Here is a 17,717-nt window from a genome sequence, read left to right as displayed (position 1 = left end):
TAACTGCTTTTGGGCGTAACCTCTAGCAGGCTCCACATGTCGCTTGAAATCCAAATAGACAGATAACACACACCAGGAGTTGGCTGGCCCAAAACTACATACACACCTACACCCACAGCCATACACCCACACATGATCATGCACACCCAGTCACACCCACACAGTCATACACTGTGATGCACCTACAAACACACACTACACACTCAGACCTTCACACATAAACACAGTATACCAAAATACAACTAAAGAAAAATATGCAACTTGACGACATAGATACACAAAGTGTATACAGGTTTGGTATGGCAATTTTCTTTAATTACCACAAAAGATGTTATCCAAGTTTTCGTCTCACCTTCGACAGCGACCAATACTGTCAACGTCTGCTTGGCTGGCTCCATAGAACTGATCCCTACCTCAACATCACAGTTAAATTAATGTCTTCAACACAGATTGGCCTTCATCTAGCCATAAAATAGAATGGTAGGGGGCAGGGAGGGTAATTTGGTATCATATGCCTCTTTCCATGGCAGCACAAGGAATAGTGTGAACTAGGGGTGTTTTTCTCATTGGACCGGTCCGGAAATAAAGGACCTGAAAAAATTCGTTGGACCAGATGTTGGACCTATTAGAAAATAAACTGATTATACGATCAGGAATTCACACGTTTGGGGGCTTACCTGTCAAATTTGCGAAGAAAATAACAAGAGCAAAGCATAGTTCATTTCTACAAAGTTTTACAGTCAATCATACAGAGGCAGTTAGTTTTGCAGGATTTTAGAACGCCAGTGGGAGTCCATGAAACATACTTCTTTGCAGCGTAAAGGACCATTGTTTTGAGTATCGTCCATTCACAAGTTTTCTCATACTGAATCAGGTCCAGGTTCAGGTCTGGACCTGAATTTTCTGTACCAGTACCCATCCCTAGTGTGAACAATAAGTCGATGAAGGTTAGACATCCAGGTAATAAAATACACCAAATAGCATAGCAGTGAATAATGTAAGTAGAAAATATTTTCTTTCTACTCCATGCTTCGATATTTTCCAATTCCACACTTCTGAGTACAGTCAAACCTGTAAAAGCGACCACCTTTACATAAGGACAACTGGGTCAATGTGACCACTTTTTGGTGGTCCCTTAGATACTTCTAGTAATTCATCCCATTGACACACACGTTAACTTAAGAATCCTGTCTATAGTGACCACTTGTCCATATAGACCAATCAGTCTTTGAACAGTCTTTCGTTCATAGGTCTCAAACTTAAATTGTAAACGGTATTCAAGATTGGGACATTGCTCAATGCTGTAAGCCAATCTGTTATTTACCCAAACCAAAATAGTTTGTTTTACACCCAGTATGTATGTCCCTACTGTTACTACATGTACAAAAATACTAAGGGAAATTGGTGTTCCAAAAATGTAAAACAATAATACAAATATCTGTAACTGTCAATAACACAAAAACTTTGTTATCCAGAGTATTTTTAGTTCTACAGCCAACATTTTTACTTCGGGAGTATCTAAGGCTAAAGATCCCTTCCCTTCCCAATACAGCCTTTTCTTTCCTCTTAAAAGAAATGTATTTTTAACACTGTACATTGATATTCGATGAATCCGGTCAACTTTTGCCTTCAACACAAAATATGAACAACAGAGACCAGTACATATTTGTAGGACATAACAGCTCATGCAAAATTTATTTAATGGGGTAGGGAATTTCCAGAGCAGCCTTTGCAACCCTTACTTCGCCTATCGGGCCAGTTAGTCCTCACTCTTAGTAAGTAATTGAGCTGGTGTCAATCATGATGTTTCTGAACTAGGGAGAAGAGACGCTGTTAAAGTTACAATGTAATGCGTAACTTTGGAGCCTTCCAGTCACACCTTAAAAACTGACCTTCGGGTCTCGTTATGTGGTGACCATTACGTAAAAAGGAAACAAGTTGCGGTGCAATTTCTATTGAAACACGATGGTTTTAGATACAACATAAAAACTTGGCTCCATCTGAGATCAACAACGCCTTTTAAAAATGTGCCTGGGCAAGAGTTGGAAGAGTAGCTTGGACAGTAGGAGTCTAGGAGACATCCCTGCATTTACCTTCTGCCGATTAACCCCAAACCAGTACAAACTCTGATGCCAAAAGGCTACCTCAGCTAGGTAAGGGTTAAAGTTGAGTTATTTGCGAGGTTTTTGTTTGGCCCTAGTGAGCGGTGTGGGAGGGGTGTTGCTGGCGGGGAGGGGGGCGTTAGAGTCGCTCCCCTTCAGCAGTGGTATGAGCTGGTTCTTCTTGATGATCTGTAGAGCCAGCTTCGTGTTTCCTGTAGGGAGGTAGAGGAAGAGACAACTTAACAAGGGCCTAGAGGTGGTACTGTATATTTTAAGATATTTGAGTTTTAAATGTCTTTCACGCCAAAAAGCAGTTACTCAAGCAACTGGATATGATTTTGGAAACGGTCAAACGTTTCAGACAACCATCCATTGTCTTTTGTCAGTGACACATTTTCAGCAATTGCTTTTTGAGAATTTGACTTAATAACATCTAGTACTGGGTACATGTATCATCAGTGAGATATTTGTATTTTAACACATAAAAAAAGACAGTGGTCTTACCACTCTGTAGCTCCAGATATACACCCAGCATTATTGCTTGTGGAGGAATCTCATTGGGTGGGATCAGGGAGGCAGCCTGCAAAATAGAACAGCCAACTTGAAACTGTCATATCAAGACTGCTCTGATTTCAATCTGACTTCTATCTAACAATGATAATAATACTTTTTTTCTGAACACAGCAGCAATTGCTGCTACAAATGTAACATTTGAAATAAACTGCACTATGGTTTTAGTACCTTCTTTTTTTATAAATTTCATTAAAAAAAAAGTTTTTAAAATGTGAGCCTTATCTGCTGTATTTAAATATGCTACTATATAGTATTCCCAGTAACCCAACATGTGATACTTAGTACTACTACTCTTTCTGTATACTCCATTACAGTATACCAGTAACAGATACACCAACAGTAGTTAATGTGTCAATGACCACTCAAACAACCAAGAATGTGTAAAAAAATCTGTAAATGCAGCAAACTACTTAAAGGCACAAAATGTACCTGTAGATTGCATTACTAATAGCCATCGGGCACGAACTTGCAAATAAACTTCTTACACTAATAAAGAGATTTGAAACTGCAGTCTTACTTGATGTAGACACTTCTTGGCTTTCTCAAACTCGCTTCGTAAACAGTGAGCGCTGGCCAGGTTGAACATTAAGGTGGCTTTGGCAGACTGCAGGGAGTGTGGGTAATTTTGACTGTGCACTGCTGTGGGGAAAAAGGTAAACATTAAAGCTTCTCATAAAAACATGTCTGTAGGTCCAAGAAAGGCCACTAGGGGGCTAAAACAATCAACACTTCTTTCCTGACCTAAAAGCTACCAGCCACTTACATGGCATGACCATGGCATGTTTCGTACAAAATACAACCAAACTGGATGTTCTGCTGCTGTACCAAAGGAAACCACTAGGAGGCTCATGACTGAACTCATTCTATATTATTTCAACACCTACCAACATACCAGTACCAGATATCATGACAACAGCTCATTGTCACACTACAAAGTAAACTACACATGCTACCAAAAAATAACCTACTTGGCAAATGTAGTAAGCATCCACAAACAAGAAGATAAATTACTGTCAAGGGTCAGTTGTTAATCTGCTTTTGTTCCTCTTTACTTAGGGAAAAATTCACACACATACATACAAAACAACACATATTCGGATCGAGTCCCAACATTCATAGTACATTCTACGACAAGCATGCATACTTAACAGTGGAAGATCTGTACTACTCTAACAAACATAACTTTCCTTCTATTTTGCAATGTGAAAGCATTACAGCCTTACTGTACCTACCCTGGCTCTCTCTTTCCTCTCCTTCGTCTGATCCCTTCCCCTTTTCAGCTGAAGAAGGAGCAACATTGGCAAGCATTAGTCCTCTCCTCTTTAAACTTCAACTACATCGATGACATAAAAGCTAGAGACTGACAATTACTCATTCCATATACCACTAAAGGAAGAAGGAAGGATGCGCAGAAGGAAGGAAGGAAGGAAGGGATAAAAGTAGGAAAAAGGGAACAAAAGAAAGAAGGAAGGAACAAAAGGAATGGAAGAAGGGAAGGAAGAGCCAGAGAAAACGAATGAAAATAAAAGAAGAAAACCCAGTAAGGAAGGGGAAAGGGGAGAAGGAGGAGAAAAAAGAATGAAGAAATTTTCATTTTTGTTGTTGGCATAACACACCAGGTTTATACTGAACTTTATACAAGCTGCATATCCAGACATATTTATTTCATCCACTCACACCGGGAAGGAACCTACTCTTTTCGATAAGTGCGATGGGTTTGTTAACATGCTCAAAGTATGGCCTCCTCAAAAATGGGGCCTTCATTTAACGTCCTATCCGAAGGACGGTCCAAACTGAATGTAGGTACTCATTTTCAACTCTGAGTGAAGTGAGGAAAGTCACGAGGAAAAGTTGTATAGCAGCTCACCTGTGGTATCCACAGTGCCAGGTAAGGAGACCGACACGTCGCTGATGTTGTCTGGGTTCAGGTGCTGGATGGCTTCAGACACCTGGTCCAGCGAGATCAGTGCTTCAGCTGCGTACAGGTGACCCAGGAATCTAGGGGAATGATCAAAGTGATTATCCTAATAACTCAAAGAGGAGCTGAATAATGCCAGGCAATCCCTTACCTGGTTCAACTTTTAAATAGTATGCCATAAAGCTGCTGACTGATGATCCCAGCATCCTCTGCTACCAGAAGCAGCACTGTACATAGAGACTAAACTTAAGGGAGAATAATTCCCCCGGACTTTTATTCCATTTTTTTACCCAATACATGATGTATACGGATTGTCATTTAAGATATTAGGTAAATGTTTTTGAAATGTTATTAGAACATCAGAATGTATGCTGCTAATGTATATGATGGTAATGCCTTGTTTATTGCAAACTACAGTGTAATTCAAGTAGCCTGGTCCAGGGAGATCGGTGCTTCAGCTGCGTACAGGTGCCCCAGGAATCTAAGGGAGTAATTCGAGCGATTAATATGTGTGCTTCCTAGTGACACATAGAGGAACTGCAGTATAGATTTGTCTCTGTATAGTTGACACACTGACAATTTTTTGGGAAAAACTCAGTTATAAATGTACCTACTCTCAAAAAGCTTTCAAGAACCATATATTAAAGAAACTACTACTACAATTAGTAGTGGTGTGCAAATCTCAAAAGTTTTTTGCATTTGTCTACACTTATAGCAGAAGAAAACCTATAAAAATTCAAACAACTATGATTTAAACATTGAGTTGTCCCACATCCAACCAAAGTAACATATTTACACTTAATTACAGTGAGGTAACTTTTACCGACTTTCGCTCTTGAAATATCTTATATTACACAAGACACACTTTGAAAAACATATACAGAATTTGTTTTGGCCATATTTGAGCATGCGGCAACAGGCTCTGATAGCGCTAACTTATGCTCTCTAAACAAAGGTTAATATTTACAAAATGATTTCCAGATATTTCCTGGTTCTTTTTAAACTTACTTGAGGGACCCTGAGAGTGAAGGTTGTGTGAGAAGGTTCTGTGCGTGGTGGAGAGCCGTCACGTTGTCTCCCAGTCCGAGCGCAACGTACGCACTGCACGCTAACACCGAACACCTGAAACAGAGCAAATGTCATAAATCACATGCATAGCATAATAACACAGTGTACCAGGAAAAATCTGTGCAAAAACAAATCAAAGATCCACAATTTCCTTTACAGTCGAAACTACCCAGGAATATCACTCGATCACTCGGAGGGCAGATAGAATTTGGTCACCAAAGACAGGATTCTTAATGGTTGTGTCAATGGGAAAAATTTATCCAAGGGACTGACAAAATATGGCCGAATTGGCTACGTTAGCCCTTATGTTGAGGTGGTCATTAGTAGTACAAACTGTACTTTCAAATTAGATATACACAGAATTCTATTGCCTCATTTGAAGAGAAACCTAGTTGGTAGCTAAAACAGGCAAGAAGGCATCACCTTAATGTTGTCTTCATTTTAATAAATATAATGAATCTATGGTTTAGTTTTTGACCATATTATAGCCACTCTATGGACTTTGAACATGTTGTGTGATGCCATTTCAACTAGAATTATGTAATTTGACTTGGAATTCAAAATAAACACTCTGTATGTTACCCTGCATGTCTGTTTCAATATAGTCTACCTATTGGCTGTGTTGTTGATTTCAATAGTCTAAAACAATATTATTAGGATAGTCATGACCAGCTCAATGAGGCTGGTAAAACCCTTACCTTAGGCTGGCTGCCTGCAGTGGCTTGAGAGGGAAGCCAGGGGGAGCTGCTACACACCCACTGTCTCCCGGCAATGACCTGTGGGTGGGACAAGGTATCATCATGAACAACAGTTCAGAAGATGGTGGCATCTTGTGCTTTCCTTAAAGGGATATACACTGTATTGTAAAAAATATTATTTGGTCATTTTTCTACATTATGAATGAGTCTACCTTATTACATTGCACAGCAATATTCACAACGTATGGATATGACTTAGTTGTCCCGTGAGGACATCTTGAAATATGCGGACTTCCCACCGCCGCTTGAGTTGTCCGCTATTTTCCATCTTTCTGATGAACCAAGGAATGCACTAGAACGCGTTCGGTGGTTCGCTCGAATCGTTACTGAAGTTTGTTGAAAGCCCTCGCCAAGCTCCTTAGAACTCTGACCTCAAAGGTCGATTGGGAAATCTACGACTGGCTTACTTCTGGTAGGCTACCTGGAAGTAAGTGGATTTGGTCGCGGCATACTTTGGCGTTGTTAAATCTGTATCTGTATCTATATAGCCGGTATAACCGCCGTTCGGCGTAACACACCAGCTAGATTTGTGAAAAAGTGATGCAGCTATGTTGAAAATAAGTTACAATAAGGTAAATCAAACTGCCCTGGGATGTCATCCATATTATTGAATCAGTGTGGCCCCTTACTAATCCACAAAATCATCCTTTTCTCAACGTTCAGTCCTCACCCATCAAACATGTCACCAGAGTCCAGACTGTGGCCGCCCAGCTGCACACCTGTCCCAGCATGCCCTGCACTCCCAGCATCCTTTGTGCCCGCCTCCTCCGGCAGCAGCATGGCAGCGTTCTTCAGGCAGATGGCGGCAAACTCCAGGTTAGCGACCGGGATGGCAGAGGACTGGCCACTGGGGCCACTGGGAAAACAGAAATAAAAACGAGTCACATACTTTAAAACTTAGATCAGGGCTTTCTCCAGCTTTAAACTTTTTCCATTTCACTTGTAGTTTGGGAGCCACATTTGTGGAAGGATTGACATAACGGGTGACTACATGTATCACCTTTTCAAGATGTCAACCCAGAGACCAGACTGTAAGGTTTGATCCACTCATACCGGGAAGGACTCCTACATATATATTTTGTACAAACATCTGTGTTTATTGAATTATACTAAATATGTTTCAATATAATAAAAATCAATCTTCCTGTATGGCGCTGAGTCTTGGACTCTAAATGCAGAGATTGTGAAACGGATAAATGCATTCGAGATGAACTGCTACCGAAGACTACTTCGTGTCCACTGGTCAACTCACACTTCTAACAGAGAAGTCATGCAGCGTGTTAAGTCCCTAGTAGGCCCGCGTCCAAGTTTCCTGTCACTAGTGAAAAAGAAGAAACTACAGTGGTTTGGCCATGCTACAAGAGCAAAGGGTACTTTGACCCACACCATACTCCAAGGAAGGGCGGAGGGTGCAAGACCTAGGGGTCGTCCACGGCGGACTTGGACTAGTGATTTGAAAGACTGGTCAGGACAAACAGTCAACCATCTTGCAACCTTGGCTGAGGACAGAAAAGGGTGGAAAACTTATGTTGATGGATGTGCTGCCCCTACGGCCGGTGAGGCTATGGGACCGGTGAGGTGAGGTGAGGTGATAATAAAAAACTGGCTGAAAAAAGTATTTCGAGCACTGTGACAGCTTCTCATGCCACTGAAGGACAAAACCTCAGAGAAAAGAAATATGGCGTGGTATACCACATTTCATATAAGGGAACTACTATGAATGGGACTTGTGAAGAATCCTACATTGGAGAGACAAGACACTTGCGAGCTGACGTTCTGAAGTGATTGGTCATCAGTATTCATCCTGAGCTGGAGAAGGTGACAGTGGTCATTGAAAATATGATCCGTGTGTAGTATTGTGTTGGAATAAAGTTTAGCTTTGTACTATATTTTGAGCCCTGACTTACGTGAACTTGTTGCCCTTCTGACTGGGGGACATGACGACCAGCTTCCTGTGGAAACCCGACCCCACCACGCCCTGGGACGACATCTGCTTCTTGCTGGGGATGCCCCTACTCTCCTCCTCTGGGGTCTAGATAATAAAAAAGGGCAAAGGTAAGTTCTATACATAAATCAGCCACCAGGGCATAAACAAACACATCTAGCCCTTGAGAGATGATAAAACCAGACAGTGAGTGTGACTCTCATAGCCTCTAGAAGGTCATAGAGGTACTCTCCTCCTCTGGGGTCTAGATAATAAAAAGGGTAAATGTAAACATCTGAACACAAATAGCCTGGAAAATTGTCATCAGCCTACACGCCCTACAGTGTATAGGCAAACACATCTGCTTCTTGCTGGGGATGCCCCTACTCTCCTTCTCAGGGGTCTAAACAACAAAAAAGGTTGAAGATAAACATCTTAATTAACACAAATATGAAATAACCTGGCAAATTGCCTTCCACAGCCTTTTACCTCCCCAACCAAAATCAGTTTTACACACAGGAGTTAGACTGATCCTGACTGTCCATTGCAATTAGTAGTTCAACGAATTGCACCTGATTAGTATATGCCTTGCATTTGGTAGGTCAGGAGTTTTATCCCTGGCTGAGTCATACCAAAGGCTTTTAAGAAGTGGTACATGCTGCTTCCTCTGCTTAGCACTCAGCATTCGGAAAGAATATGGCAGTGGACTAGCCCCCTGCTGTAGTGATTGCACAAGGTTGTGTGTGGCCCAGGGCTACTGAAACAGGGATGGGTGCCGCCCTATGAACCAACAGGTGCGGGAAGGACTTTTGACTTTGACAAAAAGGAGCTATGGCCTCACCTCTTTGTTTGCAGCAATGCAGCATTCAGCGATCCGTAACCACAGCCTGGGGTTGGAGTGGTACACCTGGACAGACTCAATCAGACAGTCGAACGCTGCCAGGGGTCTCCCAGCATGCAGCAGCTGGATCCCTGCGTTGTACAGCAGCTCGTAGTGCTTGTTGGTCGCCAGGGTGTGCAGCGGTCGCCCCGACAATATTTGTCCTAGAGTCAAGAAAAAAACAGTCAAAACTAGCCTGATTAAATTTCGCTTATGGCAGCCCGCCTAACATCCGGCCGGCCTACCATTGGTGTAACAAGTCCTAGAATCAAGAAAACACAGTCAAAACTAGCCCGATTAATTCTCGCTTATAGCAGCCTGCCTAACATCCAGCCAGCCTACCATTGCATACTGTTACTTCTTTCCGTAACAGCCCCCTCAGTTCATAGTAAGAGGTGCACCTCTAACTCTGCGGGAGAAGCCAGTTACAGCCCCAGACAGCAGAGCTTGTGTTACACCGGTTAAGTCAAAACTGTCCAGTTGACTACTTCGGGACTGATACAATCTGGTCTGTGTGGATTATGGACAGGTGGTCAAGAAAAGTAAAAGTAACGTTGATCTCGTAGTGCTTGTTGGTGGCCAGGGTGTGCAGCGGGCGCCCTGATAATACTTGTCCTAGAATATTAAGGAAAAAACAGTCAAAACTGTCCAGGACAAAAACTGAGGGGACTGATACAATTTGGTCTGTGTGGACAGGAGGTCAAAAAAGTGATCTCGATCCAGTTTAGCTCACTGAAGAGCTATGCTTCCGCTGGTCGTGACAGAGAAGACAGACATTATGAACATTTTTACAGCTTCATTGTATCATTCCTCTAGCTCATTTCGACAAGCACAATGAACAGTGAACCACTGCTTGACCTCCCGTCTTAAGGACTGCCACACTGTCCATTAGCATGCATGTTGGGTGAGCGACACAGCTAGAGTCAAACCAGTATTTTAAATGCTGACGTACAGAGTAGAGTCAGGCAAAGCATCAGTTCCTAATGTTATACAAACCTCCTAACCGCAACAACATAAGGACCTGCTAAAGATTTATACCCAGAACCTTAAGACTCTGATATAATGACCTTGAGCCCAAGGACACCTTGGCATGGCACATGTCATAAACAATGATAAAGGCATCAACAGCTGTTTATCTGAACCCACATCTCTGTATTGGTAAGGTTTTTACGTCATCAAAACCAGCTGTTCTTTGCCCCTTGAGTCATAACAATTATAAAATCAATTTTGTGTGTTTTCAAAAAAAAAAGAAAAAAAAATTCAGCTCTTGGCATTATAGCACCTCTGAAAGCAAGGTAAACTTAAAAATTTTTAGGCACTGTGGGTTCATGTGTACGTATGAATTGACATATGTAGATTCCTGGATTTTCAGGCACTAACCTGATTCCCGTTTGGGCAGCTGTTGGGCCCTGTTGTCGTTCTCTTGCATGGCCTTTTTGAAATAGAAGGCCCCCAGATTGTACTTCTTCATGTAGAAGTGTATACAGCCTGGCAAAGGGGAAGGAAAGTGCAGATAAGTGAAAGTGCACCCCCTAGTGCTTGGCAAAGGAACTGCAATCTAGATTGGTCCTGAGGCTATCATCAGTATCAATACAGAATGTGTTTCAAAGAACTACATTTCATCAGATATAGATTCCATATGTATTTTGTAGATGAGGAACCTTAGGAAACACACTGACACTCACACAGACACAGATACAGACACACACACACACACACACACACACACACACACACACAGATAGTCAGTGACTCACACAGACACAGTTACAGACACATGCACACAGACGAACACGCACACACACAGACAGACACATACAAACACAGTCTCACACACACACACAGTCACACACACACATAGTCACACATACACATAGTCACACACACACACACACACACATCCACACACGTGCAGCACACACAAACACACGCACACAATCCAAAAACAATACTTCAACTCCCTCCCTACTTCAGGAAGGTAAAGTAAAGAGCTCTACACTTATCTTTACTCAAGCATATTAAAAGACTATTCCAAACACCCATGATAAACCTGTCTCACCCAGGTTGTTGTAGAACATGACCGGGATCCACTCTCCCAGCTCCATCATCCGCGGGGCGTCGGGAATACTGCTCAGGAGCTTCACATACAGCCAGACACACATACACACACAGACGCACACACACACACACACACACTCACCCAGGTTGTTGTAAAACATGACCGGGATCCACTCTCCCAGCTCCATCATCCGTGGAGCATCGGGAATGCTGCTCAGGAGCTTCACCGCTTTCCGGTAGTTGTGCCGCAGGTACTCGAAGTTCGCTTTCAGGAAGATGGTAGTGCTCGTCTGTAAATGCGTAAGTAACAAATGAACATCCAGTAACGTCGATGAAGGTTAGACACCCAGGTAATAAGATGCCAAAAAGCAGTTACTCAAGCAGCTGGATATGGTTTTGTCGCTGACGAAAACTAGTGGATGCAAGTTTAAACGTCTAAGCGTTTCCAAAATCATATCCAGTTGCTTGAGTAACTGCTTTTTGGAATATCCAGTAAAAATTCTTCAGTAAGTCTAGCTGAACAATCTATGGATTACAATGTAAAACTGATGAAGCAAAATTTGATACAATAATGCTTTTTTTTAAATTACAATATAACCTCTGTAATACTTGAGACCAACAGATGTCCACCATTATTGTAAAACTGTAAGAAATTTACATTTTTGCAGTACAGTATTTTGAAGTTTTTAGCTTTCGTAGTCTCATAGCTTCACTGGTATCAGCGACTTGTTCCATTTATTTTGGGCTACCAATATTCTTATTATTTTCACTAAACATTATCCATCCCATATAGTTTATTTGCATAAATTTGCATAACAGATGAATAATCATGGTAATATGGTAAAAATGTAGACATTTTTGCAGTGCAGTATTCTTAAGATTGTAGTTTTCATCACATACCTTTACTGGTGAGCAACTTGTGCCATTTTTGGGTTACCAGTCATACCATTTTCACAAAACATTACCCATCATAACATGTGGTTCATTTGCATAAATCTGCATATACTAGCATCATGATTTCCCACCATGCCCTGTGTGTTGATGACAGCCTTGATCTCTCTCTTGCAGGCCTTGATGGACTTGGCGAGCAGACAGCAGCGAGCTTTGTACTGGTGCAGGAGCGGTCGGAACTCTTCGTTTGGAGACACGGTTTCTATCGCTGTCTCCTTGGCAGCAGCGGGCGTGGCTCCGCTCTGATTTAACAATACAAAAGCAACACTTGTTTTCAAAATTGTTTATACTATTTCTTAATGATATTCTTTTGAATATACCAACAAGATTGCTTTGTTAAGCAATATACATTGTAAAGTCTGTTTTGATCAGATGATCATATTTTCAAAATTCTTGATAATAGATCTGAACAGTCTTCTTGTGATTATGCAAGTACAGTCAAAACTGGTCTAGAAATTTATTGATTTATAGATTTTTTGTATAGATTTTTCTGTAGGAGATCTATTTAGAACATTTTCTGATGCCTTTCTATCTCTTGGCTACAGGACCACACAAGTAACCAAAACACACATCTTACCTCTGGCGTCTTGTCTTTCTCCTTGTCTTTGTCCTTGTCCTGGGCTCCCTCCTTGCTTTTCCCAGCACTCGGGGGGTCGAAGAGCATCTTGTCAAAGTAACTGACCATGTGTAGCGCTTTCTCAGCCTGAAAATTCAGGAAAAAATTACTTGATGCAATGGCCAAATGAGTAGAGTGTTTGCCTTTGCATTCTACGTATTAGTCATTAGTTTGATCCCCAGCCAAGTCATATCAAAGACTTATTCGCTTTCTCTGCTTTCCATTCAGCAATTGTAAAGGAGCACATATGGTAGTTGTACACACACCACTACCAGTGCCTTCTGCAGTGATTGTGTGGTGCAACCGTAGGGCTGTTGAAAAACTTTAAAGAGATAGGCACTGCCCTATGCGCCATCTGGAGTAGAAAATGCATCAACTAAACTTAGTAGCAATCACAATGAGGGTCATGAATCCTATTTCAGTTAAACAAAATGTCCCTGCCCCTGAAGTGTTGCCAAAAATCCTACCTGGTATGTGAGCAGATACAGGTCGATCAACACCATATAGATTTTCCTGGCAAGAGTCTCTTCTGAAATAGAATACAATACAGTAAAAATTACACCCAATAAACACTGTGAATGTAAATTATTAATAAGCCAACAGTTGATTTTAATTAATATTAGTAAGAATTATGTGTCAGTCTGTGGCTGCAACATACTTTTCATCAGAACTTGAGCATCCAATGGACTTTGGCCCAAGCGTATCATACATGTATTTGACCGAGCAAAACACCAGGCCCTCTGCCTTTCTTTGGATATTATACTTTTCATAACTGATCATAATAATCATGAGCATCAAATCCATTACTGTAAATACATTTAAGTTTGCGGGATTTAATTTCGCGGTAGCGGGAAAAGGACTGTTTGCGGTGGTTTTAATTTCACAGTAGCACCATGCATTGTAGTTTCTTACTGCCATGGAAAATTGTTCGCACTGGTTTTAAGTTTGCAGTGAATGCCATGGAAAATTGTTCGCACTGGTTTTAAGTTTGCAGTGAATTGGCAACGCTAAAACTGCAAAAAACACATAAAACCACCGCGAAAATTTCTACATTTACAGTATCAATTCATTTATGAAAAATCACATCATATAGGGGAGAAAGTTTACCTAGAGGTTCGATGAACTGGAAGAGTTTCTCCAGGATATTAGCGGCCTCCTGGAACTGCCTGGTGTGGAACCTCACCACGGCTTGGTTATAGTACAGCACACCGTTATCCACATCCTCCAGACCATCCAGGTCATTCACTTTGATGCTCAGCTGGAAAACAAAGAATATAATGTTACATAAGTTTGTACTAAAGCCATTTGTTTTCCTCTTTATCTTTCAAATAGTTTGTGAATATCTTTTTACACAGCACAAATGCTACAATGAATGAATGAATGAAAAATGACACCGTTGTCCACATCCTCCAGACCATCCAGGTCATTCACTTTGATGCTGAGCTGGAAAACAAAGGTTATGGGATTTAATAGGCTGGTTTATTGTTAAAGTAAATCAGTACATAAGACGCAAGATGCACTGTGGGTAACAAGAGGTAAAAGTTACAGGCAACTAAAACAAAAACATAATCTAGTCAAAAAGGTCATGGTATTTCCCCATTATCTGTCAAATATGGCAAAAGAGTCGATTCCGAGTCACCGAGAGGGTTTTGAAATAATATTTGTAATAAGTTTGAACTATTCTAAGCAAAAGAATATTTCAGTCACTAGTTCTAAATTGTTCAAACAAATGAAAATGAAAGTGTGAACATGTTTGAACATATCTATATATGTTGGAAACATTGGGAAATTAATGGTACAAATATCTCTTTATTTAGAACAATTTAGAAACATCTATGTGTTTTTGTTATTGTTGGAACATGTGATCATATGTTCCAACAATTTGCGTCATTTTTTTCCTCCATAAAAACTTTTATTACCCCAATAAGGGCCTTTTGTTTGGGTCTTGTATTTTTAGTAGACACTAGTGGCTCTTTTGTGAAAAGCTGTCAGACAGACACAATTTCCTGTACTTGGCAGGGATGTGTGAATTGCCCTCTTCCCAGCCCACTGACCCAGTTTCATCATTTTGTTTCACTGTTCGAACATATGATCACATTTGATCACAAATGATAAATCTATGTTGGAACAGTTTAGAAACTAACAGAAATAATGGATTTGATGTTAGAAATGTTTCTAACATGTATGAACACTATAGAAAATATTAAGAACATCACACAGATATTATAGATAGTTCTAAACAGTTACTTATCACATTTAGAACGTTATAAAGATTTTCAAAATGTTGGAACAAAAGGCAAGAAAGACCCTCTTGGTAATGTGAAATCGACTCTACCCTGATGAAAGCATTCATACAAACATGGAGCAAATGGAAGTACCATTAATGCATATCTAAGCCTCAGTTCTAGACACAGTACCAGGGGTTTCCAAAAGGAATGATCCTGGGACCATTACACTTACTTTTATACCTTGTTACCAAAAAAGGACTAAAACAATTTTTAAAAAATTACAGAATTTCCATCACCATGACAATGAATTTGGCATGTCTAATATTAAAAAACAATTCAGAAGAGGTCAAATCGATAAGAGTGTCTCCCACAGAGTGAAGTCAGCCAACCAAGGGAGGGATTCCTCCGATGACGATAAGAATATTTGAAGTGAAAAGTATTCTCACCTGTGAGCATACCGTCTGCAACCTCTGTCTGAACTCGTCAGTTTTGGTACAGTTGGACTTGTGGAACTCCACCACTGCTCTATTATGTAAGACCTGATGGACAATATAAGGGAAGGTCAATCAAGACTTTCCCTATATGTATGAAAGTGTTTCTGTTGACCCATTACTTCCTATGTTTCTGTTACCGGTACTGTAAGAGGCTGAAATTTTACATGTTAAGTCTTTGAAAAGTTTTTGTTTAATAAAAATAATTCTTCTACAATAGTGTCATCAGGGCCTTTATATAACTATCATAAGGTTGTTGAATCTATGCCTTTGGGAAAGGCACTTAGCATTTACATTACATTAAACATTTACAATATTCATTCTGTAAAAATGACTTCTAAGCTTCCGAGTTCCATTAGGGACAAACTCCCTGATAGGATATAAAACTGGGGGTCTGTGTTGTAGGAAAGCCAACTTTTAAAAAATCACCACACTTACCAGTAAAGAGTAGGGGTCTACCCCAGTGAGTGTGAGTGGACCAAACATTTAGGTGGTTTACCAGTTACATAATAATACAATACAAACCAACCTTGTGATCATTTTGTCGTGTCTCCTCTAGTCTGCTGATAGTGTTCAATGCCGCGTCGTACTTCCCAGATTCAAACTGTAGCAACGCCTTCCCAGCAAGCTCTCTTTCTTCGTCCGTGATGACCGCTACACTCGGAACCGTCTCCGTGGCTTCGGCCGCCTCTTCCGGCTTGTCTGAAGACTCTGCCATGTCTCACATTTCTTGAATCCTGTGATCAACGACAACTCATCTTTAATGGTTGCATATGGACTGTGTACCAGTAACATTACATATTTAAAGTAGCTGTCATAATTCTGCTGAGTATCCTAAGATAATACATGTAAATATGAATGAATTGATCCACTATTGGAGCTTCAATTATCCATGAGGTGTGCACACTTCAGATATCCAGGTGTTCAAGACATTCTTAAGAAGGCCTTAATCACATTTTTTGCCAGTCTTAGGATACCCAGAACAATGCTAGTTCGCTTTATTCGCGGGGCAACCTATATCCGTTGCTTTTTAAGACAGGGCATTTAAAAAGATATCGATGGATGAAGGTGAACTAGCATTACCTAGACCTGAAGAAACTAATACAAAATTGGTGGACTTAACTTTGTTTCTCTTATCTCATTTAAGGCAGCCACCTTAATCTTATTTAAGATTTGCTGCCTGCATTGTTTTCCATCAAACTAAAGATACGTAATCCCCTCTCAAATTTGACACGATTTGCACAGTTTTGCACTTGACCATGAAGAAAACACGTAAATGCTCTTGCTCTGGGGTTGCAAATATTATGGAAACCCCATAAATGATGACAAAGTTGACAAATCTAACCGAAGAACTCTACAGTCTACTCTACAGTCTCTACTCTCCTCTGCTCTACTCTATATCACGTTTACATAACCAAAAGTTGACTTCAACTCTCAAAAAACATGTACTTGGCTATACAACAAATGTACTTGTTTCTGTACAGGCGCAGGTACAGGCACAGGCCAGGGCTTCTTGATACTCTCCGTACCTGCAACGTTACCTTCATATACTAGTAATATCTTTTCTGCTTACAGGTAAAATTTCCTTTCTGATCAACCGCCACCGAGCTTGTGGCATGGCAGCATGGCCGGCGACTTTTATAGCTGTCAATGGTCACTTCTGCACACTCCGACTCAATGATAACATATGGGTAGACGCGTTTGTATACGGTAGCTTTGTTTACGAAACAATCTACTCTCAGAAGTGTCCAAAATGAATGAATTTTCGACAAAAAAGACACAAACCTCGCAAACTTTCACCGTTCGGCAGCCATGTTGGATGGACGAAGTACGCGTGCGTGCCGGAAGAAACTATTTTCTCACTACAGGGGGAATGCCGAATAACTTTTATCCATCCTACTTTTACAAATTCTACCTATCTTGAAATATTCATCTGATATATCAATCATATCTATAAGATAATGGACCAAATAGATGATATGACAAAAAATACATGTGTAATGAATTTTTTTTTCAAATTTGCGGGAAAGTATGGAATCCATTCCAAACAGAAATGCTACAAGCCGTATGTTTCGCTTGAATTTTTTTTTTAATAATACATGTAACGTTACTACTGTAAGCATATATTCCTTCTCCAATCCAGCCCAGCA

At 40.6% G+C, this 17,717-nt stretch overlaps 1 protein-coding gene across 1 annotated transcript; it reads right to left on the bottom strand.

The window, feature by feature from the left end:
• Positions 1-2,077: 2,077 nt before the first annotated feature.
• LOC118417509 (CCR4-NOT transcription complex subunit 10-like) lies at positions 2,078-17,419 on the bottom strand. Its single transcript, XM_035823092.1, has 19 exons — positions 17,353-17,419; positions 16,097-16,304; positions 15,523-15,615; positions 13,956-14,106; positions 13,316-13,377; positions 12,810-12,935; positions 12,307-12,474; positions 11,424-11,571; positions 10,604-10,711; positions 9,185-9,387; positions 8,327-8,451; positions 7,090-7,275; positions 6,360-6,437; positions 5,602-5,715; positions 4,543-4,673; positions 3,908-3,955; positions 3,193-3,344; positions 2,607-2,682; positions 2,078-2,314 (listed from the first exon to the last, which is right to left on the bottom strand). The coding sequence occupies exons 2-19, from the start codon at positions 16,283-16,285 to the stop codon at positions 2,172-2,174; spliced, it is 2,301 nt and encodes a 766-aa protein (XP_035678985.1). The 5' UTR covers positions 16,286-16,304; positions 17,353-17,419; the 3' UTR covers positions 2,078-2,171.
• Positions 17,420-17,717: the final 298 nt, after the last annotated feature.

This window comes from Branchiostoma floridae, chromosome 6, assembly GCF_000003815.2.
Source record: "Branchiostoma floridae strain S238N-H82 chromosome 6, Bfl_VNyyK, whole genome shotgun sequence".
Classification (NCBI taxonomy): Eukaryota; Metazoa; Chordata; class Leptocardii; order Amphioxiformes; family Branchiostomatidae; genus Branchiostoma; species Branchiostoma floridae.
This window is presented reverse-complemented; position numbering and strand designations above follow the sequence as displayed.